Below are 23,955 nucleotides of genomic sequence, written 5' to 3'. Positions count from 1 at the left end.
CAAAGCACATGGAGAGAGGGTWGTTTGTGCTAAGGGAGATGATGGAGGGAGAAAATACCTTGGTCCTGGTGTCTTTTGTGCTGCTTCTTCACCTCACCCTATTTCTGCTAATTTAGGAGATGCATCTTGTCTAGATGTAGGATCCAAAAGAGAGCTGGGGGGTGACCCTCTGGGAGTCCTGAATTAGCTGGTCCCAGCTGCTGTGCAGGGCTTAATTTTTAAAAAGCAGTTTGTTACAAAAGACACGTTTTTTAGACTCCAAATCACAAAAGTGCTGATGGCTGGGGATGTCTCTGGTAAGGGGGGTGGGAGAGAGAATGAGAAAAATACATGAAATTCAAGGGGAACTCTCTTCCCATCAATCCAGGCTCCTCTGTTTTCTTGCAGACAGCTATCCTTCCTCTTTCTTCCCACTGRAAACCAGAAAGGGATGCTTTGCCTGGCCCTCCCTTCTCCTGATTTTCATTTGTGCGGAGAAAATGAATTTGAGGAAGCAGGTTGGAATGAGGCAGGGGGAAGAGAAGCAGAGCACGGGAGGTTTCAGTATTTTTCTTTGTGTGATTGTCATGGGGGAAATGGCCTACATATTTCTGCTCTGGTCTATCACAATCACCTGCTAGACTTCTAAAGGAATGTCACTCAGCAAGCCAAGCAGCAGCTGCAGTCTCTTTAATCACCTTCTCACCATTTGTGGCAGCATCTTAGATGAAAACAAAGCCGCTTTCTCTTCAAATTCTAGCCCAGAATTCTGCTTCTCTCAGTATTCTGACTCCATCATCTATCCGCTCCAGAACAAAGGGATTCATCTGACATAAAGGCATATTATTTTCCATTTACAAGCATGGAGCCACTCCTTTTGATGACTGGATTAAAAATTAACTGGTGTCTGTACCTGAATCCACAGTTATTTTAGTAAAAGTGAGGGCAGAAGGGGAGTAGGGCTTAGTAGATGACTTTGGCAGAAAATAAATTAATCGGGGAGAATAAAAGTCCAAACTCCATTGGTCTGGGCTTTGAAATTAAAGGTAAAAATATGTATGAAAAAACATTTTAGTGTCTCTTGACAAAATGTAGAAAGAACGTTCCAGCACCTGCAGTTTGTTTCCATCCTTTACTTGGAATTAAACAYGATTAAGAAACAAGTGGCACATGAACTCATCTACCAACTCTCTGGCCACACTTTATTTTTTTAAAAGCATTAATCAGCCACATACCTGGCAACCTTGGCTCCAGGACATCCAGAAATTCCAGGTGAATGGCTCTGCAACAAGTCTGACTTGTTCTGAATGCACTGAACTTCCTATGGATGTGTGGAGAAAACATGTATGGATGATAAAACACTGCATTTAGGATATGGAAGTCTCAGCAGTTTTTGCATCAGACTTGTCCTTTTTCCTCCTCTTTCCTCAAGAAAGAGGGAGGAACCTTTTCATTTTTGAAGTCTTTAAAGAATCACCATGTCAATCCATTACTTTGAATGAAAGGAGTGATTCTGTCTTTYAGCTCAGCTACACGTAAAATAAGAAGTTGGGCTCTTTATTCTTGTTAGCCATTAAAAATCCTTTATATTTTACCATAATGCTGAGTGTTGGTGTTTGTGTGGGATTAGTATCAGAAGTCACTTCTGAAGGAGTTAGACTTTGGGAAAGAGGAGAGGTGAGGGAAACTCATTTGTCCACTTCTAAACTATAATTTGCAGAAGACATACATGAAAAGGCAAATCTTATTGCTTATTGTGGGTGTGGTTGGGGATTTTTATTTGTCATATCCACCTCCCCACTCCCTGTTCATTTGTAATTAAGTCTCTGCCTTAATGGATGTGCTCAGGCCCTTGATAATGCCCTGGCCATCCTTAAAATCTACCCTAAAGAGCCCAGGGAGATGAAATGTATTTAAGGAGAGACTGATAAGGATCTTCCAGGAGGTACAWGATTCCTTTCAAAGCTTTCAGCTTCAACTCCAGTGCCAGTAAGTGGAGCAGTAAGTGCACAARCACAGTTTAATAGCACCATGCAGAGTTTTTATCAGACAAACCTTTCAGGGAATGATTTGTCTGTGCATTGCATTAACCTGGTTCCCTTTGCCTGAGTCAGTGTAAGGAGGGCCCAGCTGTCCTTTCCAGGGGACCTGTGGGGACAGTAACCACAGAGGGATGGTGACAAGCAGCTCTCCTCAACCAGCACATCTGTTTGCAAAATAAACATGTCTCTGTGGTGTGATGAATAATTCCTGACTTCCACCCCGTGGGCTTTGCTGCCAGCAGCACTCCAGGAATTTCTGCACACTCCAGGAAYTTTGCATGGCAGTTCCAGCATCTCAGTTTGTAGCAGAGAGGGAGGAAAAACTGTGCAGTGTTTACAAACTCAGTGTGATAAGAAGTTAAATTACTGCTCATAAAAGTGTATTGCAGTCAAGTAGCACACAGACTTTTCCCAGACATTTAGCTTTGTTCCACATTTCAGGACCTTTCTTGGTTTGGTCAAAGGCTTGAGTGAACTTTAGAGGCTTCTGCTCTTTCCCATCCCACGGAGAACTGAAATTACTCAGACAAAATCCTCTTCTGTAGCAGCAGAGTTATATCAAAGTTTCAGATTTGTAGGATACCACTAAGCTAAAGATTGGCAAATCAGCTGTCCTGTTGTAGGCTACTTAGAGCAGAAGAGGAGGAAGAACAAATATCTTTGTCTCCTTTCTGCAAAATTGCACTCTTTGAGGTTTTAATACATAGATATGTGAAATAGAAAGGAGTCCTTGTCAGGCAAGGAGTTACTTTTKAATTAAGTAGCTATACAAAAGAAATTTTGGGAAACACAATAATTTGCCGGTATTAAATTTCATATAYAAAACTGAACTCTTGAACTATGTGTTTTTAGAAGAATGTACAGAAAGAGGTAGGGACATGAATGAAATTGCTTAAAAATTTCCCACCTGTGGAACTTAGCAAAATTCTGCTAGCTTAAATTCCTTTCTTATTTTCTTTCTTGTCTTTATCAACCCTTCTGAAGACTAATTTGTTTTTCCCTTCCTTTGTTTCCCCTYACCTTTTTYCTTTGCCCAGGTGGTTTCTTGCAAYGTGGTGGGAGATTCTGTTAAATTCCTCGTTGCTGTCTCAGCCCCTCCGCCTGAGGCTGCCGAAGCTCAGTCCTACAGTGTGACACTGTCCCCAGTCYACCTGCAGGTAAGGTCTTAAGTGTTGTTCTCTCTTCTCTTCCTTTTGTTTCCCTCTGGGGCAAGTTGTAAATACAGAAATTAAGCTGCCTCTTCAGTAGACTGGATAAATAACATGTCAGGTACAGAGTACTTGGATGTGTAGAGCAATTCACTTTTTTRACTGTTATGCACTCTCAAAGCTTAAGCAACTTCTGCCTTCTTAAACTTCTTTGAAGTTGCCTACTCAGAAACTGGTGTCATTCTTCTCGTGTTGAGCCTTAGCATGAAAATTGCCCTGCTTTACAGGACACCAGAACACTCTCCAGTAACTGTTTTCCTGTCTACAGCTTCAGCTCTACGTGAAGGACAAAGGAGAGGATGTCAAAGTTGAGTGGTTCCTCATTAACACCAATGAAATCAACTTTGAAGTCCAGCCAGCAGTGCAGGAGGTCAGTCAATAGGTTTTATTTRTTGTAATGGTAGAGAAGATGGGTCTCCATCCCCTTGGTCCAAAATGTGGTGTAAATCATCTGCCATGGATCATCCATCAAAACCCTACATCTCTGAAATCCAGCAGCATCTCAAGATTACTGAAACAAGTCTGTATTTGACAGACAGATGACTTTGCAAACATCTTTCATCCTAATTCAAAGATGTGAAAATGCCTGTTCTTAAATACCCTCTCTCAGAACACTTCTAAAATAATTTTTTAAATGCCAGTAATAATGGTATTTCCATCAAAGCAATTACAGTGTTGCTCCTTCCTTAATTTAAATCAGTTTTGAAATCTGACAACAATAGATCAGAAGCAGCAGTGAAAATACAGTTATTTTAAGGAAATGATGGATGATCTAAAAATATTTTGATGCTTTTGGAGCTGTACCTTATCTTTGTATGTAAGCACTGATTCATTGGGGATTGTTTTATTGGGAYATCCCCTAGAAAGTTTATTCATGACTAGGATTCTCTTCTGCCTTTGACCCTTCAYGATTATATTTTTTTGGGACACATGTGGTGACTTAACCCTTTCTAACAACAGTGGGTTGTGTTTTGTGTGGTTGGTTTTTTGACTGAAAAACCCTTGTTACAAACTAATTGTAGTTRCAAGTTAATTGTAGAGCTGATTCTAAAGACCTGTTCTGGGTGAGCTACAGTCTTAATAATTTATTACCACAGCTTTTGTCCATAAAAATGTGAAACTCATAACTAAAGACAGACAAATCTTTTGAAGTGTGTTTTAATGTAGGTTTTTCCATGCACACGTAGCAGTGTCAATGACCTTCATGTACTGATTATCCACATCCAAAYAGTCATTAAATATTAAATCCTTACTGACAAACACAGATGACTGGTGCAGTCACTGGACTTCACAACCAGCTTTTTGAGAGGYGCCCAGGGTTGCAGAGTTGCACTTGTTGTGCTTTGCCTGCATTTTTAGAATGAGCCTGTTAAGTTCTTTAATRGTTAGAGGGCTTTATTTTTACTTTGAAGTTTCTATTAGTGCTTATGGAACAGGCAATAAACACAGGGCTAAAACCTGTGAGCAACCTACACCTCAGAAATTGCTTCAGCTCCTGAACTTCAGTGTCAGCTTTTGTGTCTTGTTTTTTTCCTCTTTCRGAAGCAATACTGTGTGTACAAATAAACACCTTTAATTACTTGTGATTATCTCCAGGGTGGTTTTGTCATCACCCAAGCTGGGTGTAATAACCCATTTTCTGTTGGTAGTGGCTGGGTGAACCTGAGYTGTGTTGGGCAGCCTGGCTGACTGGTAGGGCTTGGATTGGCACRAGGTGATTTCACGTGCCTGGTGTGYCCCAGGCTGGCTGTGGTGGTGGCTGTGCACCCTGAGCCCAAGCCAAACCCCAAGTGAAACCTGTTGTCTTTATCTTTTTTTGTGTGGCAGTTAAGCCATTGTGCCTTGTCTTGTCAAGGATGTTGTGGTGGGGAGTTACTTTCTAAAATAAGGATGGCTAAAAATGAGGCTGAGCTGACAGGATGCTCTTTAATCATTAATCTCCTTTCCAAATAACTATGGAAATAACAGAAAATACCTATGAGCACAAGTGCAGTGACTGTGGTTGCTGTTGTTGCTKTTAAATAACAGATGTCAGATTAGGCTGATGGCACAGCACAAGAGGCAGCTGGGATTTTACAGTTTAGGTAWGAGCAGAAAAGGGAAATTACCTTCAAAACAGTGAATACTAACCACAGTTTATCTGCTTATTTGAATAACCTAAGTAATGAAATTGCTGAAACTGAGGCTATAAACAGCCTAATTTACTTTAATAGTTTTTAAAGTGAATGATTATTAATTATCTGCAAGTTGCAGAGATGTGCCAGTGCCTGTTTTCTTTGTGATTATTTGAGGGCGCACTGAATACAGTAGAGTTTCTGTGGAACTGGCCAGTGCTGTTGTGTGTTTTGCACCTGTCATCAAAGGCCATTTAGATAAGGCAATAAAACAGCATTCCTGCGACTTTTTGTGAAACAACCTAARTGTTTCTGTAACACCTGGGTAGTTTGGAAAGGGCTGTTACTCCTGATCTGCTGTGCAATGTGCACATCAGTGAAGTCTCTCAGTGTGGTATCAGATGGGAAAAGATGGATGAGTCTTCTGTTTTTAGGTCAGATCTTTGTCTCCTACTTCAGTCTTTCATTTAGAAAAGAACCCTCACTGAGATTTCTCCTGAGAAAAGAGCCCTTCTGATATTTCACCCTCTGAGCTCTTGGGTGTCAGACTGTCCTTTCTGGAATAGCTTAATTTAAAGATCTCTACCTTGTAGGTGACTGAGCAGAAGAAAATTCCTGAGGAGCATGCTGTGGGAARCAAGCATTCTCCAGGAGCACAGAGAGGGCAGGGCAGTTCCCTCTCTTCATACATCTTAGAATTAACCATGTGAAGCTGCATGTGTTTAAGCARTAAAATAATCTGTGGTGTTCTGATCCCTGAGAGGTTGTGGTGCTAAGCACAGATGGCCGTGGGATTTCTGAATGGCCAAACTACAACTCAGTGCCCCAGAGCAGCAAAACTTTCCATACATGTCCATACACTGCACTTCTCAGCAAGGTTGAAGACTCCCAGGAGATGCTATAACAAATTTTTTCAGTGCAGCACAGGATTAGTTTCTTCTCAGCTGTTGCAAGCTGGCATAACTCCCATTAAATCGGTGGAATGGTGCCGATCTGCTTATCCGATGACCTGATCTGCTCTCTCAGGGGAGTGCAGAGCAGTGCAGAGTCTTTAAACACCATCATAAGATAAAAACTCTTAATGAAACTTCTGGTTTTGTGGATRACGGCTGTGTCTTCCTAACTCTCAGAACAGCATGTGACTTTTTCAGTGTTTAATTCTAGCTTTCCTTTAATGCATAATGGAGAAATTGACGTAATTCTTTGCATGATCTGTTAAAATGTGTTGTTGGCAACAGAAACCATGTCTCTCTCTGACAAAGCTAATGTTTGATGGCTTTGGTGGTTTGGGTATATGCCAAATTTATTTTTGCCTTAAATTCTTCTGAGTTTTGAGAAACCCGATTGTTTGTTTCCTCACAGGGACAGACAGCAGGGACATGTGCAATACCTGAAACGCTCAGAGATGTCCTGAAGAACCTCTTCAGCTCAGCTTCTCCATCTGTAGTGTTGAGTGTGAGGCCTGCAGATACAAAGGAGGTTCAGGTAAGTCTTATTCCTTCCCAAATCTTTAGAGAAATGTCCTTCTGCTTAGTGCTTTTATTATATATCTGTGATATATAATAAAATAAAATGGTGATCTATGTGAGTAATTTTATTATATATTTGTGATTGATAAACTTATTTAATAGTGTTCAGGGATGAGAAACAACAGGGACACAGCTTTGGAGCAACATAGCCTGTGGCAGAGGAGGTTCTGTGGTCATCCCTCGGTGTGGTTGTTGGTGTTACAGCCCAGCCCAGCTCAGCTTCMCTGTGTCAGTGTGACACAAGGGTTTGGTGTTGCCTGTGCACAATCCCCCTTGTCCTGGTTGCCTTTTGCAGAATGTACAGAACACGAGCCTTCTCCCTCAGGGCACAAGTCCTCCCAAACCTCCAAGGGCTCACGACCTCAAGCTGCTGGTGAGGAACATCGCGGTGAAGCTGAGTGATCTCCGTGCTGCAGGTAACACGACCTGGGTGCTGCTGCTCCATTTTGGGCAGGGCAGGGGTGGGTTTGTTCCTTTCCTTTCAGATGAAATAATGTGGAAGTTCTGGGTTTCAGCCTACTCTCAAAAGATGTAAGAAATTGCTGTGTTCTGAGAAACAGACTTCATAAAATCAGAGATTTTGGTTGTAATGAACCTTAAAGCTCATCCCATTCCACCCCCTACCATGTSCAGGGACACCTTCCACTGTTCCCAGGGTGYCCAGAGCCCCATCCAATCTAGCCTTGAACACTTTGAGGGATGGGGCAGCCACAGCTTCTCTGGACAACCCGTGCCAGTGCTGACTTAATGTACATTTTAATTTATTTGAGTATATAAACATCTTGTTCTTCTTGTACAGAAATCCATCATTGCTGAAACTAGATTGAAATGACCRTGTGTGTAAAGCTGGCTGATTATTTTTTGGATTTTAGTTTTAATTTCTAAAAGTTCTCACTTTGGCTCAAGATGAGCGGCTCAAATCCAACACTCCATTAACTGCTGGCAATGACATTTACTTGATTTAGTGTCACTTTATTTTTACARTCATTTTTCTTTACTTTTGAGCAATTTGTAGATTGGTCTAAAACTCTCCTCCTGYACATAAACTCCTCAAAGGTGGTCTTTGGTTGTCAGGGATTTTTTCTCCTGGGGAAGTACCTCTGCAGGTAAGGGAGGAAGTACCTCTTGCAAGTGGAGAATGAAGCCAAAAAAGAGGTCACTGCCTGGTGAAGGTGTGTCAGGTTTGGAGAGCAGCACCAGGCTTGTCTTGCAAGTATTCAGACTTCTAGTGCTGGCATATCTGTGTCACTGATTGAGGCATGAGCAGGCACGTTTCAGGTTTTGTGAGCGGAAATACAGATTGGAAGCTCTGTTATATATGGCCACTAAACAATTCTGTATCAGTATTTTTAATAGAAGCTCGTGGCTGCTAAATTGGGCATGGCAGTAGTTTTGGATAAATACATCCTTCTTGCTGTGCTCTTTTTTTCAGTTGGTTGTAATAGGTTTCTGCCCTAGAGTCTTGCATAATRTTGCTTTGCTCATCCTGGTTGGAAGTGATTCCCCCTAAAAAATCTCTGCAGAGCTTTTTTTTTTTTTTTTTTAAAAAAAACATTTAAAGCAATTCTGGAACTCTTGGCTGTGAAATGTCCTATATAAATAAAACTCTGCTGGCAATTGCARCCCAGTGTAGTGGAAAGTGTCCCAACTCATGGCAGAGGGCTTGGAATGCGATGATCTTTAAGGTGCCTTCCAACCCAAACCATTCTGTGATTTGTTATTCCTCTACAATTTTATAGTGCAAACTAAATTTCCCAAAAGGTTGGGTCATTTTGCCTCCCTTTAAGAGTCATGAGATACTTTTGTGTGTGTACAGAGCATAGAACAGAAGATTGGCCTTCGGGAATCTCTGCACCTTCCCTGAAAGTGAGAGGGAGAAAAGACAATTTATGTGTTCTGCTCTGGAAACACGCATGCTGGGTGGCAAAATCCYCATTTGCTATTCTAACAGGAGATGGAGGGAATTTTGCAGCTCCTGGAGTGTAAACATTTGGATCTGAGTGTGAGAAATAAAGCTCCCTAGTGGGGTTTTACTGGTACACTTGAAATMCAGTGGGAATCCTGCACAGCTGGAAAGATGCTGGCTTCTGGACATACTTGCTGCCTTTTAATTAATATTCCCACTCCTTTTCCTGGCCTTCCTTTGCAATATTGAATTATTCTGGTGGAGCTCAGGTTCCATAAGAGTGCAGTATTGCAGGCTAACCTTCACAGGTACACAGGGGCTGGGGAGGGGCATTTTGTGCTGATGAAACCATGGATGATTGATGGATGCTGGAAGGGTTTAGAGGAGCTCATGCTTTCCTGTAGGTATCTTAATTCAGCTGGTGAATACCCAGTAGCAGAACTGGTCTCTGCTCATGGGCTGTACCTGTTTTTATCTCCTTAGTTAGTCTATGTAAACAAGGCTCATCCTAGATTTTGCAGTACATGTTCTACAGGGAATCGTTTAGGGCAAAGTGATTTCTGCTGGTAAGGARAAAGCAGGTAATTGTTTCCAGCAGGGTGTCCAGGGCAGAAAAGCTGTACTATCCTGTTGGGTCCAGYGGGTCTGTGGCTCAGGTGTAGCTCCAGGCTGGGCTGTGCAGGGTCCCTGGGGGTGTAGCTCCCAGGCTGGGGACCTGGCAGCAGGAGCAGCTGCAGGGACACACGGCTGGGTGAGCAGGAACCAGCCCAGGTTCTTTAGCTCCGGCTCACCCCGCTGGGAAAGCAGCTCAACGACTTACTCCAGGGTCAGCTTGGATCCCCAATAAGCTGTGTGTGCACAGTGCTTTGTCTCCTCTAATCACCTTGCCAGGCCCAGGCTGCCTCTGTGCCTGAGATAGGGCTGATCCACAGCCCCAAAGCATCCCCAGAGGAGGGCTGAGAGCTGGTGATAGCAAATACAAACCAGGATTCTTCTGGAGAACTGRGGGCAGCATCTTTTGTTTGCTGTGCACACAGTCAGTACTGAGCTTTTTGTTACTTGTCTTGATCTTTTGGAAGTCTGGGTTTGAATTATTTCTGATCCTGTGAAAGCCATATTAAAGAAACTGTTTTAAGAGGAACACATCTGGCAGACTGTTTCCCTTGGAGCAGCAATATAACTACTCTTAATATGCCAATTTGCAACTCTATCAAATTCCAAGATCAAGGCAGAGATAAGTCTGCAGCAGCGCTTTAAAATGTCATGAACTTGTTAAAAACCACAGTCCACAAAACCGTTGTGAATTAGCACTGCTGTCATCAGGCACTTGCCAGCAGAAAAAGCTTTTCATGTCCAAATAAACCACTGTAACTGTGGCCAGGAGGAACTTAGAAYGCTTCTGGTTTTTTTTAAAGCAGCTGAAAGCAACTTTACTCCCTCACTGCCTCACACCCACACCATCACCTGCTTACTGTTGTGTCCCCATTTTTTTGGATCGTTTTATGCCTGCATTTGGTTGCTTCATGCCAGGATTTAGATTAGGTTGTCACATTTCACACTGTGTRGGACAGTGCATGAGACAACAGTGATGCAATATTCACCTTTGCCATTAATGTCCTCACTCTACAAACTGAGGGAAGGCATTTATTCTGTGGGAGGATGAGAAAGCGTCTGCCAAAGTCTGTTTAAAAGTRCAAGAAAGGGAGTTTTCTTTTCAGTAAATGGCCTCTTGGTGATGGAGAATTAATAACTGGATATTGATTTTTCTTGCCCTTACAGGCAGCACAGACCTTGTGTGTATAGTTCAGTTGAATGACCCTATGCAGAAGTTTTCCAGCTCTGTAGCCAAAAATGCTGCACATCCCTTTTGGAAGGAAGAGTTTATCTTGTAAGTAACTTATCTACTGAGAATACTTGTACACTAAAGCATCATTTTTCACTTGAACTGTGTGAGAGATGAATRTCACTTTGAAATAGATCCATTCTTGGCMTTTCTCTGGGTGGCCTCAGAGAAATCTGGAGCTGGTGGGCACTTCAGGGTATCTCATTACCCTCTGCATGGATATGAGACCAGGTCTCTAAATGTTCCATGGTAGATACCTGATTCCAGTAAATGACAGCAGTAACAGGCATAATTAATCACCTGGTGCTTTCATACAGTGCCAAAAAAAAAGTGTTTACAAGGTTCTGAAGTCACTTTACTGTGAAAACTACATTTGAGTGAATGTAATTTCTCTCCATTCCCTCCCCTGAGTGGAAAATCTGCAAAAACAATTGGCCACCTAAAAGAATGGTGGCTATGACTAAAAATGGAGCATAAAACTTAACTAGGTTTTCTTTTCTCTTGTAGAACAAAAAAGACTTTTGGGCTACCTACACAGTATTTTATGATTCACACAGCTGCTGTAAATAAGGTCAAGAGCGGGCAGTTGTAAAATTATTTTCATTTTCACTTTCTGACAGCAGAGCAAAAATACCTGATGGCTTCTGTGGTGTATGAGTTTAGGAAGGGGGGGAGTCCCTCATGAACTTTCTTTTCTGAAATATCACAGGGTGCTTCAGGCAGTGGGTCTGTGAATCACTTCAGCCATCTGTTGGTGGAGCAGCACCGTGTTCAGTGTTGCAGAGCAGACAAGTTCCCAGCAGTTTTAGACAGGAAGTTTGTAAGAATAATACCCTTTTCCAACTGAAAGGGCTGCGAGAGGGCAGACAGGATGTGATTAACTTGACTGGAATTTGGCCTTGACACTAGGAATAGTGCTGGGGTTTCCACACTGCTTTTCAGAAGTGCATGAGGTAAGCCTGGGGGCTTTTACAGATAAATGATTAGGATTTTGGCACGGTGTTTTGAACTTCTTTCAAGTTCACACTCACAAACCTCTGCCCTTTCCTTTCTTCAGAGATGAAAATATCCCCCACTCTGACCACCAGTTTMCAGACTACAATATCAGGCTCTGCTTTAGCTTCATAGCAAAGCAGCACCAAGGTGCTCCTTTCCAAGTTTTGGAGTGCAGGAGGGGTGGGAATGGCAGGGAAATACTAAAAACTTGCTGCACAGGTGATGTCCCACAGCATCTAATGGAGATGGGKTGTCTGCAGCCAGGATCACAACATCCTGAAATGGAGACATATCAAAATGAAATACATGTTTGCATGCCCTCAGGGTTTTTGGGAGAACACCTGCTGAGAAGTTATAAAACACCTGCTGAGAAGGTTATAAAATAAAGTTTTACTGGAGGGTTCCTCAGTGGGTACCCACTTCTCTTCACTGTCTCAGTCARAGGAAAAGTTTGTGTTTGCTGTCTGGTCCATCTTAGAAAATAACCACATATGTAATTCTGTGGATAGTTCACACTGGCTCTGTCACCCAAAATCTTGTTCTTGTTGTCTTGCAGCATCCTTGAGTCTTATTTTGGAAAAGTGAACTGACTCRTCTCATTTAAAGCTGTAACTACTCTTGTTTCCTTGCATCTATCCTGTTTTTGCAGAACACTTTAGTGCTTTGACAGGGATGTTGATTCTACCTGTTCCAGCATCTTGACTTACAAATTTGATAGAAATCAAAAATCAATCTTCYTAGTGCTGTGATGTAGCAATCAGACTAGGTACCATTATCAGCTTGGACAACAGTGTTAGGCAATTCTTAGGGAGAAGAAAAGCCTCTGAAAATTCACAAATTGAACCTGTGCAACTGTGGTGGAGGGAGCCAGGCCATGGTTTTCTGACTGTGATCACTTTAGTCAGTCTTACCTACCTGCAAGGTGCAGTRTTTGGATTGGAGAGGGCTGAGAAAAGCTGGGGAAAGGGGGAAACCTACATGGGAAGGAAAATCTGCTTGGCCTGCAAAGAGCTAACTTAGTTTTATTTCCTTCACAGTGAACTAAGTGCCAAATCAAAAGCATTGCAGCTRCAAATAGTAGAAGATGGGAAGTTGGATAGTAAGTATTAAGATTKAATTATTTTGCATGTTCAGTGTGTGGGCTTTGCTGAGTGTTGATGTAATTCCCCTTTTATTTCTGGATGGACATAGAGGAACTGTCAAATCCATCAGTAATCATGGATGGAAGAGAGAAAACACTGATCACATGTCTCTGTCATGCTGTAGGTTAAGGTTACAGAGAATCTTTTGAGTTTCTTTCTAGATTGAAATACTGAGTCTTCCAGGGACTGATATTGTGTATTTTTCAGCCTTCTAAACATCTAAGAGATCCACTGTGAACCTTTYTGATTTCAAGTTAAGCTTTTGAGTTCTGTCTGTGGCTGAAGGGAAATCATGGGGGTTAATCTAAATCCTTCCTTTTCAAGCCTCAGAGATTGCCTAACAATTCAGGGTTAAAAATCACAGTCAGATATAAAACACATCAATTCTGATTGTGTTGATTAAATATAAAATATGGGGGCTTAAACATTTTTACTACTTGACTCTGTTGGTTCTGAATTATTTTTAATAATCTAGATATACAAATTTGTGCAATACCTTGCTTATGATAGGTGATTATTTGAGGGATTGGAAAGTCAGATTCAGGCAAAAGCTTTAAAAGATTTCTCTGCTGTGGATGCTATTTTTCATTTTAAATAAAAAGGTGGGATTTATATGGAATCAGCAAATGTATATTTTCTTGCACGAAGTTTAGTCTTGACTGTACCTATGCATCTTTAGTCTTCCACACAACACTGAGAATGTTCTACCTCCTCCAAGACTGTAACTTGCAGCCTGATTTCCTGAAGAAAAAGGTCCCAGGAGGTTGCACTGACAATTCTCTTCTTCCCCTTTTGCCCCTCCATACCAGCTTAGTTGTTCTTCCCCAAAAATTTGAATAGAAGACTCAAAGTAGAATCGTATTAATGAGTAGAGAATTGAGTTATGTGACAGATCCCTACCTATATAATACAGGTATATACAAATTATAATATTATTATTATACCTATTATGCCTCAAATTGTAAATGTTTGAGAAAATTGTTCAGTATAAGTTCTCAACACATGGTCTGTGGTAACCTGACCCCAGAAGRACAGTGAAGTGTAGGAATATTGTTTTTAAACATTCTGCATTTCGCAGAAAACAAGGATTTCATCTCTGAAATGGTGCAGTACCTTTGCTAATAGTTTGTTCCAGTCTAGTGGAGTGATAAAGTCAGAGGACRAACAAGAGAACTGGTGAAGTTTTACTAAAATTCAAATTAAAAAAGACTTGTTGTGATGCTCCAGTTTACCAGGAATCCAGAYCATCCTCTGAAATGAAAGATGCAGGAAGCTGGTTATGGAGATGGTTCAAGRACCTAATAGTTGTTTCCTTTTTTCTGTAGACATTCTGCATATAAAGGGAAAAATAATGGCCAGAAACAATAYAAATAAGTAATACTTCATGGCTTCATTCTTTCCTGTTGCACAGTATTAGGCAGGGCTGAGGAATAGTCAYAAAATGGGAAGAAAGCTGTGAAATGCCATTTCTTCCCTGTGGTGTAGAATCAGTTCCTGCCATTTCCTGCCTGAATTTTCCTCCTCGTTTCCCATCTTCTCTCCCTTACCGATCTGATCCCGCTGATTTTATTCTTCCAGGTCCTTTATCCGGGAAGGTGACTGTACCTCTGGACCTGTTCAGGAAACAACCCTCTGGCCAGCACACCTTTGCACTGAGCAGCGGGGCCAGGGAGGGCAGCTYGGAGCCAGGGCCTGGGCTGGGATCCATCACTGCAGAGGTACTGCTGGCCTTGGGGGGTTTGGGGTGCATCTTTTACTTCAGGAAGTGCTTGTGAATGCTCTTATCGTGCTTTGGACTTGTGGCTGTGTCAAAGCAAACTTTTCTGACTGCACAGTATTTGTGTTTTATCAAAATAGTTAACTCTTGAGTTTGGCTCCGCAAAAACCTTAAAGAAGTACCAGCTAGAAATGGTGTCCTTCTTGCCTGGCTGTGCTTCTGAGGTGATGTTTTTCTGCCTCCTTAGTTCTCTTTTATAGAACCCAGTGAGCTGARGGCAAGGCAAGTCTCCTCTCCAGTGCTGGCCACCAAGATCGAAAAGGATCGCACTGTGATGCCCTGTGGGACTGTGGTCACCACTGTCACTGCTGTGAGAACCAAACCTCGTCTGGAAGGGAGATCATCCCCACTCAGCACAGGTCAGCATGTCCACATCTTCCTGTGTTCCCTCACAGGGTTATCCATGGGAAGCACTGGGGAGTGGGATTGTCTGGAAAGCCACTGTTATCCCAGGTTCTCTGAYGTGTTGGAGTGGGGTTGTTGTTTGTATTCTCCAGAATGAGGTTTTTAATTTTCATGGAAACATGTTTCTTACAAGAGGAACAGTTCATATTTCTTGTTATGCACACTGTGAATATGCACAATGGTGTGATATTGCAGAAGACCTGGATTTTGGTGGATGGTTTTTCACATGACAAATTATAACTCTGAGGATGTTTGCTGATAACAGAACATCCTGTGCTTTCTGACCTTGATCTGTAGTATCATWATCTTTGATGAAGATTGGTGCTACCTGGTGACAAAGTACTTTTCAACTTGTCCTCCAGGAGTAGATTGTCCAGTTCTTGGAATAAGTATAGAAGTAAACCCTTGGTGTGAAGTCACACAAATATCTGCATTCTTTTAATTTGTTAAAGTAGATCTTTTACTTGAGTGGGTACTGTCTGGTATATTACAATAGAAAGTTTGAAAACAATAAATTTCTACACTTCACTGGCCTTTTRGGGTCAGGTTATTATTATATAGTTGAGAATTTGTATTAAACAGTTTTCTCAAACTTAGAATTCGAACAGGCATAACTGGTTTAATAAATTCTTACTAATGTAATAAAAAATGCCTTGACAAGTTCAAATAACAAAAAAACCTTGGTCCTCAGATTCTCCTGTGAAAACTCCAGTTAAAGTAAAGGTGGCTGAAAAGGATTTCACTGTTGAAGCCCTCCACTCTCATGGTGCTCCAGTCAGCAAAACTTTGTCATCTTCAGATACAGGTAATAAGRGGGTTTGAAGGTGCCAGTGAGAAAATTTCTCTCTTCTGCATGGGTTTAATGTGATCTGTTAAAATAGCAGCCACCCCATATGGCTACTGCCTGTCAGCAGCACTGGGATGTTTATGTTCTAAAGCACTGTGGTTTGGGGTATGGCAGCCTTGCAGTAAAAGTCTGGTTTTAATTGGCAATTAAATTTCTAGTTTTGAATAAATAACAGTGAGCTGTGGTTTGGAGAGGGGAGGTGACTGCAGAAATGCCAAAAGTAASTATTTGCTCTTACTTTTGAATGAAAGATGCCTCCTTTCGTAAAGGCATGGGGAATGCTGCACTGGGTTAAAACCCTGTGACACATAATTCTTCAAGTCCTCTCTGTCTGAAGAGAAGGCAGAGGCTGGACTGATGTAAGGAGGACTGAATTCTCTTCCTAGCCCTGCCACTGGGCTTTTTTGGGCTTGCTGTGCCATTTGTCCACCTTCCTAAGTCCCCTGGCATACAGCTGAAATGCCTTCACAGCCTCAGGTGACATTGACAATAGCTTTAATTACAAATTCACTTTGAATTGTATATAAAACCTGATTTTGAGTGGGGAATTTACCTTTTCTATTTGCAACTCTAAATCTTCAGGATATTTTTCAGTCCTGTGTGTGGTCCCCACTGAGCCTTTCMGTAGCTCTGTGGGCAGCAGCAGTGAAAGATGTGTCCTGGTGTGGCTGCCAGTGGCAGCTGGTGTGGAGTTCAGTTGGCTTTGTACAGATGTGAGTGGGGATGGGGCAATCTGGAGATGATCTGGGCTGCTCCTGGCACACTCAGGAGGTTTCTGAGGGACAGGAGTGTATTGGCCAAAAATATGGGGAAGGGCATGAAGCAGTAATGATGAATGTGCTGGAACACATAAAGGAAACAAAACTGGAAAACTCATCTGAAGACAGACCATATTGTTATGGACAATGTTTTTATGGGGAGTGCAGGGGAATTTCTGTGAAGTGTTTATACAGTATTGCRGGAAGAATTACTCTTTAGAACAAAAGCCAAATGAAATAAATACAAAGAAGCTTTTGATATGGCAGCAACTTAGGTAGAAGTTATTACACACATGATGGCAAAATAGCAGCAAGCACTCTGGGAAAGATGCTGTGTCTGTGCCATAGTTCTAAGTGATGACAACARTAAGAATTAATGCAGGGGCTGGGGAGATGGAAAAAGGTTTATGATGAGTGTGCAGACATACTGTGCACACATATCCCTAAATTCCAGGCCTCATCTTTTATTACATAAATGTCACAGTAACAAAAGGCACTGCTCCGTTTAATTAACACTGGTGCTACTCCTGCCTCTATTCTTTTGTTTTTGTTAAAGCTCTTACCAAGAAAGTCCACCTCAGGCAATTAACCATGGGGATTTTTGTCTTGTTGACTTTCTCAGCCTTGTTTGTTCCTGAGCTTGATGAATGTGGTTAGTATATATTTGCTGTATGCCAGAAAGGGCCATGCTTAAAAATAAATTTGAATTTGTCACTAAAGAGCATTTTAWACAGAAAGTTTTGTATTCCAGTGCAGTGGTTGGAGAGGAAAAGGAGGTGGACTTTACAGATTTGGAGGCAGCCACTTTGCTTTACCCATCCTGTCACACTGCCATAGCAAATCTGAAAATGYTGAGCAGGGAGGTCTGGAAAAGGAGCAAAATAAACTAGGAAAGTTTATTCATATATTATATATATAATATATATATAATGAAACAGGAAGTAGCATCATGGTCCAACCTTGTACCATGTTAGAACTATGATTTTTCATGAACTGGTGACTCATGATGTCCCCTCTGGCACCACAGGGTAGCAATGCATTGAAATAATGGGATGTTTTGTCCAGGCTTCCAGAACCTCCTTTGTTCTCATGGAAAGGGTTTGTAAGTGCCACCTCAGTACTTTTTCTCCAAAAATGGGTGACAAAAGCAAAAGAGAGGACCTGAACATGGAGTGGTGAATTAGAAGATGTTTATGGTGTTTTTGCCATTTCTGTGAATTTTAAGTTCGAGAACAAGCTCTGCCTCTCTCTGCTCTGTTTTTCCCTGTTTTTGCTTCTCCCTGCTGAAATAATCCTTTCTTTTCAGAGCTGCTGGTACTGAATGGCACCGACCCTGTGGCAGAAGCAGCCATTCGGCAGTTGAGCGAGTCTGCAAAGCAGAAGCTGAAATCTCCTCGAAAGAAAAGCACCATTATCATATCAGGGGTGTCMAAGGTAGAGCAGAAAACAGCACTTACAGCTAATGCTTGCTCCTGTAAAGCCTCTGCTGCACTGACTGCAATGTTAACGTGGCTTCTGCTGCCTCTGCAGAATCTACTTTTGTGTGCCAGGTTATTTCTGTCACTGTTWCAAGTTCAGCCAAATCAGGGTGTTGGGTTCTGATTGTTGGATTTGACAGCCTCACTAAAATGCATGGTGTGGCTGGATAGGAGTGGTGGTAGAATTTGGGAAAACAAATTTAGGTGAGAAGAGAGGATAAGAAGTCCTCTGTGTTTCATCCATGTAGTGAAGATGCACAGAAAAAGTATGAAAGGTTTCTATTTTTTTTTAGAGCTGTTAAAACCCTCTGAAAAACTTCTGGTCTCTGTTCCAGAGGGAAGGCAAACAAGGAGGCAAGATGAAATGCCTTGATGTTAATTTTCTTAAAAAGACCAGAAGATTCTCAGTGTATGCTGACACTTAATTACAGCAGCACATATGGGGGAGTCCTGTTATTTGTGGTGGGGCCAGGGATAGTTGGAAGGCGTGTACTTAACTCTTTTTTTCACTCATTTGGCCTTTGCTACAAGCTCCTCTCCTTTAGTAAAGTTAAAGAAGCCTCAGGTGACTTGCTGATGGTCCTGAGCAATACAAGTCCTAATGTAAAGAGGGTCAAATAACTTTTGCAGTGAGGCTTGTTCTTCTCCAGCAGAATGACTTGTGTCAGTGCTGTCTCTTATTTCCACCGGGCAGACCTCTTTATCTCAGGACAGTGAGGCCTCACTGATGATGGACTATGCTGCAGCCATGGACAGCTCCTGCAGGGAAGCAGATCCACCCACTGTGGAGGAAGCTGTTGCAAAAATCACATCTGATGAAAAGCTGTCGCTGGGTGCTTCAGAAATAGTCCCTGAGGCCAACCCACAGCAGAGCAGCCACAAGGCCTGGGGTTTGGAGAATGGCAGCCAGCAGTGGGACACCAGCACACTCTTAGACCAGACCTCTGAAGAAATATCTGGGAGCTCATTAAGTGTTTCAGAAACTGGGAGCATGAAAAAATCTAAAGGTACGTGATCCTCACTTCCACTTCAGCGTCTGCTTTCTCTACGTAATTGGCTGCAGTAATTCATCCTTTCTATTGATTTTTGTCCTTACCCTTCCTTGTGATTGTGGTGTTGGTTGAAGCTGTTTCACTTGCAGCTCTCTGAGCCAGCTCTCTTCTCTTTCAGGAAGCAGAAGGGTTCATCCTTAGAAGTTCAAGGACAGCTCACTAAGCCCAGCTCAGTTATTTGGGCTGTCACCCTGTCAATTCCTCGATGAAAACTCTGTCCTTGTAAACAAGGACTTGCCCTGTATTGGCAGCCCCATTACCAAGGTGGAAATTGCAGGGATTCAGTTTTCCAATATATTCCTTCTCCTCCTTCACATTTCTGACCACAAGGCTCCCCAGCCCTCACTGAAGTGTGTGTCAGGATACACCACAGCTGAGGCAGGAACTGCCTGGAAAACAGGTTCTCCCTTTTCACTGATTTCATTAATATGTAGTTTGCTAAAGACAATGGAATAAAAGGTGTTTTAGTAAGTAAATAAGGCATCAGATCATTATGCTTAGGTACTTACAGACCTTAACAGCTGCAGTTTAAAAACTCTACGGTTCTTTGGGTTTCTTTGGCAAATCCATTAACTTCTGAGCAGGGGTTTTTGGCTATATGTTAAACAGGAGCTATTAGGAAGTCTTACAAAAGGGCCAGTGCAGTGGGTTGCACCCCAAACAGGAGCACACAGGTTGCACCTTGAAGTTGCAAAGAATAYTGTGTTTTTCACCCATATCCATCCCTCTTTTGCTTTATTTTCTCCTTTCCTCTCCCAGAGATCCTGGAAAATGGTTCACTACAAAACCTCCCTATTTTACTGGATTATCACCCCCCAAACACAGGGCAGACACTGGAGCTCTTTGTCAGGACCCTCCCTTGGAGCATGGAGTTCTCTGGCCTTCCCACAGCTGTCCTGCTCCACATGAGAGATCAGGAGGGTACAGCAACAATCCCTGTCACACACACGCTCAGGCACTGGAAAGTCTTGGGTGTGTTAGGGGTGAGGGGAGTGGGTTAGTTGTGAAGGGATTTGTCTCATTTTGGAGCCTGGAAAAGTTTAGGAAGCTGTGTGAGATACTGCAAAACCTCTTCTTTAACATGTTATTCTGAAACAAGCAAGTGGAAGTTTGTGTGTAAGTTGTTGTCTAATTTTGGGTTTCCCTGTGCAAAGAGATCAGGTTTCTAAAGGTACTTTTCATACGACTGCTAAAAACTGCAAAATATCTCGAATTTGAGAGAGTCATATCATCTTGAAAAAATACTTGAAAAAAACTGGCTCAAATCCCTTTCTTTATACAGAGATGTCTTTGTGGAAGTCTTGAATCTCTGCTTTGTCACAGCTGAGTAGCTTTTATGGAGTAAGATAGGAAAACATTCCAACCCCTCTGCCTTCAGTRAGCTGTGAATAGTTCAAGGCTTCAGTTTGTCAAATGCTTTCCCTTAAAAAACAACAACAGTAAAAAACAAACAGAAAAAAAAMCCCTACCACAAATAAAACCACAAATGCAACAACAAAAAACCCAAACACAACCAAAAACCCAAACAAAACCCCTTCTGCTTTGAAAAGCCTTATGTGTATTAATGTCTTAAAGCACTTTTTTTACTTTTGCATATTTTTGTTTGTTTGGTTTTTTACCTTTCTGACTTCCTCTTTCTTACCCGCTCACTTTTATAAACTTAAGATGCCTACTATGCCAGCCAGAATTAATTACCTACACAGTAAGTTGGTTTTTTTTATCCCTAAGAAAATGTAGCTTTACAATGGGACACTCATTGTAAAAACTGAAGCAAAAATTAGTTTGGCACCCATTTTCTTCTTCCCCTATCCATTTCTTTTCTCCTTCCAAAATTACCTTCTGTGTTCAGATGTCTYAGCAGACCAGTCTGCTGTGACAAATCATCCTTCTGGTGGTGGTGCTGTCCAGGAGGGTCACACAGAGAGGGCAACTAGGGAGTCTTGGAGGGGTGCTCTACRTTCCCAATCTCCCTCCATCATGCCCATTGCTGTAGTGTCTGGTAATCAATCAAAATCTGCTCATGCAAACCATGTGTGACCCCGTAACTGGATATGGATAATGCACAAAATTTCTTTTAAAACCTGCTGATTACAGTTTTTTACATGAAGCTTTTCTAGCCTAACTTGTAGAGCTGCTAGTATCTCAGATATTTACAAAACCAGGTATTTGCAAAACCACCTGTATAAAAACTGTTTTGGAAGCTGGGAAGGAATGGAAAGCAATCTCTATTCATATCCTCGTAGATGTGGAAGGAAAGCTTCCTTCATTAGCACAAATGAAATTCAGATGTGATCCCACCCCCACAAGCATTTCCAGAGCACCCTAAAGCAGTGCAGAGAAGCACAGAGAGTTCATCCACTGCTCTCTGCTCATCTCCTGGTGCTGGGGGCAGGGCTGGCACACGGATCCTGTGGAACTGGAGGTGTAAGCATGCAAACAGCACAGAAACCAGCACATAAACCAGCACGAGCACTGCCAGGCTGCTGCTCTGCCCTGCCCTGCCTCCCTCCCAGGGCTGCATGTCTCCGCAGCAGCTGGAGCCACTGCCAGGCAGCACACTCCAAACTGGCCACAGACTGCTGGGGATGTGGCAAGCTTCCAGGCAGCAGGGGCTGAACACACAGGGAGCTTTCCTGTCGGGGGCTGCTGCTTGTGGYGAGCCTGTGCTGCTCTCAGGGAAGCGCTGCCCACGATTTTTCAGCTGCAGGGAGTCGTCCCAGGCCACCAGCACGATTTTTGCAGCATTCTTGGTTCGGTTCTATTTCTTGGTGTGGCAGATCAGTCTGAATCACAGAATGGATGGGACTAAAAATCTGCTTAGGGATAAGCCCTGGTGTCCTACTGCTGCTGGCACAGCTTCAGCTGCAGCTGCCAGGGCTGTTGGGCAGAACAGCTGCCTGCTCTAACAGGARCTGCTCAGCAGCGAGGCCTCTGCATCCCCCCAGCCTTGCACATCAACAACTGTCAGTGTCCTGGGGTGGAACACTGTTTCTTTTATGCTGCTGACAGCAGCTTGAAGTGGTACTGCCTTGCCARAAAGATCAATCAGAGGCTGATGGGAGAGCAGTCAAGATTCAAATCCCTGAATTCTGGTTRCTTTCAGCTGATTTCTGCTTCCCATCCCATTGTGTCCTGTGAGAAGAGTCTCRGCAGCTGCCAGAAAAAAACATTCTGGAATATCCTCCCAGGTGCTGAGTGCTTGGTCCTGAAAGTACAAAGTAATAAACCCAAGTAAATGTGTGTGACTGCTTTGGTCTGTACAAAGCAGCATCTGGCTGCCATGAAATACCTGTTCTGCAGCTGTCACTGTGTGCAGAGTAACACGCAGCCCTTGTCAAGTCCTCGAGGGACAAACATTTAATTCAAGCTGTGGCAGTGTCCCATGAAAGAACTGCTCTGTTTGTTGCTTTTTGTGTCCCTTTGCAATGGAGGAAAAGCAGAATGAAGACCTTGCCATGACAGGAATTAATAGCTGAACTGAGAAAAGATCAGGAAACCTGGTAGTGGTGGAAGGAGGAGGTGTGGAAGCTTTGCCAGGGAGGTGACTGTCCCCACACAYGAATCTGACTGCCAGAAGCTCCTGTGCTGGTTTGTCACCTGGGTCCTCCTCCATTGAAMCTGGCTCCTGCCACCTTGGACAACACCACTGCCCAGTTCCATACAAAACTGATGCTATTTTAACACCCAACACCAGGCTGAGTGCTGCTAGTATCCTGGAGCAGCGTCCCTGCCAGCTGCACACCAGGCATATGGGCGCACATAGAAAGGGAGAGTGGAATTTGGCAGAATGGCTGCAAAAACAGCCCAAGCTTGCAAAGAGAGGAGGACTGCTAGCTGCTGTTGGCAACATGAGTCCCTGGTGAGATGACAGCTGCAATTGCCTTGGCTGCATGCTGTGTTTGACATGGGATCAAGGGAAGGGACACAGCAAAATAAAGCAACTTAATTTACCACAGGAGGGATTTGGGTAGACTTCTGAACCTGTTGGAAGCAGGTGTAATATTATTTTTAATCTGCTTGAAGTACATTGCTATTCCTAACAGCATTTTAAAATAGCAAATGCTCTGTGAGTGTTACTGTGGGTGGTGCTGCCCGGTTTGTATAGAACACCTGCTGCCTGGCTTGTACACAACCACTGCACGCAGCTTTCCTGCCAGGTACTGGTGTCCTGCACCTCAAATTAAAATGCCTCACAGGCTGATCTTTTCCTCCTTTGATCTCTGAAACAGCAAAGAGGAACATTATTTCCTCTCTTTCGTTCTTTTGATAAAATCCTTTCTACTTTTACTGGTTGGAAAGATTGGAGATGCYTCTTTGAGAGCCCAGTGTACAACCCACACCAGTCACTCTGTGTGTGTGTATAACCACTGGCGTGGCCTCCAGAAAAGCATTTGGAGCTAAGGAGGTGTAAGGAGGGAAACTTCCACAAGATTGGCTTCAATCAGAGGATCAGCTTTTCTCAGTCGTGCTGCAGTTAAAGCTGAGGTTYGAGAGGACAGCAGCCTGTTCTGCCTAAAGTGTCCTGCACCTCTTTCCTCCCGCAGGTGGGATTTTGAAGAAAAGYGCGAAGCTGTTTTTCCGCCGGCAGCATCACCAGAAGGACCCGGGAATGAGCCAGTCCCACAACGACCTGGTGTACCTGCAGCAGCCTCTGGCAGAGGAGAGCCGCAAGAAGGGCGGGACACTCTCACGGATCCTGAGCAAGAAGCTCCTTTCCAGGAACAAGAGCAAGAGCAAACTGAACGGTGCTTCGGGGGAACCGTACCTATAAACCCAATCCCATGGGATCCTCGCTCACCTGCTGAGCACTTGTTTACAGAGCAGTACTAGAGAACACAAATATGGCTGATGACTTGCATAAAAGGATATTCACTATTAA

General features: G+C 42.9%; 1 protein-coding gene across 1 annotated transcript in view; it reads left to right on the top strand.

Annotated features, from left to right (window-relative positions):
- The window catches only part of C2CD2 (C2 calcium dependent domain containing 2), a 31,886-nt gene extending 7,931 nt beyond the window's left edge, over positions 1–23,955 (top strand). Inside the window, exons 3-14 of the mRNA XM_057373992.1 lie at positions 3,059–3,178; positions 3,498–3,599; positions 6,706–6,828; positions 7,168–7,288; positions 10,558–10,666; positions 12,655–12,716; positions 14,338–14,477; positions 14,724–14,895; positions 15,633–15,746; positions 17,853–17,980; positions 18,719–19,031; positions 23,621–23,955. Coding sequence (XP_057229975.1) covers positions 3,059–3,178; positions 3,498–3,599; positions 6,706–6,828; positions 7,168–7,288; positions 10,558–10,666; positions 12,655–12,716; positions 14,338–14,477; positions 14,724–14,895; positions 15,633–15,746; positions 17,853–17,980; positions 18,719–19,031; positions 23,621–23,847 — 1,731 coding nt within the window. The 3' untranslated portion in view covers positions 23,848–23,955. The remainder of the gene's footprint in view (positions 1–3,058; positions 3,179–3,497; positions 3,600–6,705; positions 6,829–7,167; positions 7,289–10,557; positions 10,667–12,654; positions 12,717–14,337; positions 14,478–14,723; positions 14,896–15,632; positions 15,747–17,852; positions 17,981–18,718; positions 19,032–23,620) is intronic.

The sequence above is a fragment of the Malurus melanocephalus genome, unplaced genomic scaffold (assembly GCF_030028575.1).
Source record: "Malurus melanocephalus ecotype Western Australia unplaced genomic scaffold, MMel_1.1 scaffold_212, whole genome shotgun sequence".
NCBI lineage: Eukaryota > Metazoa > Chordata > Aves > Passeriformes > Maluridae > Malurus > Malurus melanocephalus.
The sequence above is the reverse complement of the archived record's forward strand: the minus strand, read 5'-3'. Positions and strand labels throughout refer to the sequence as shown.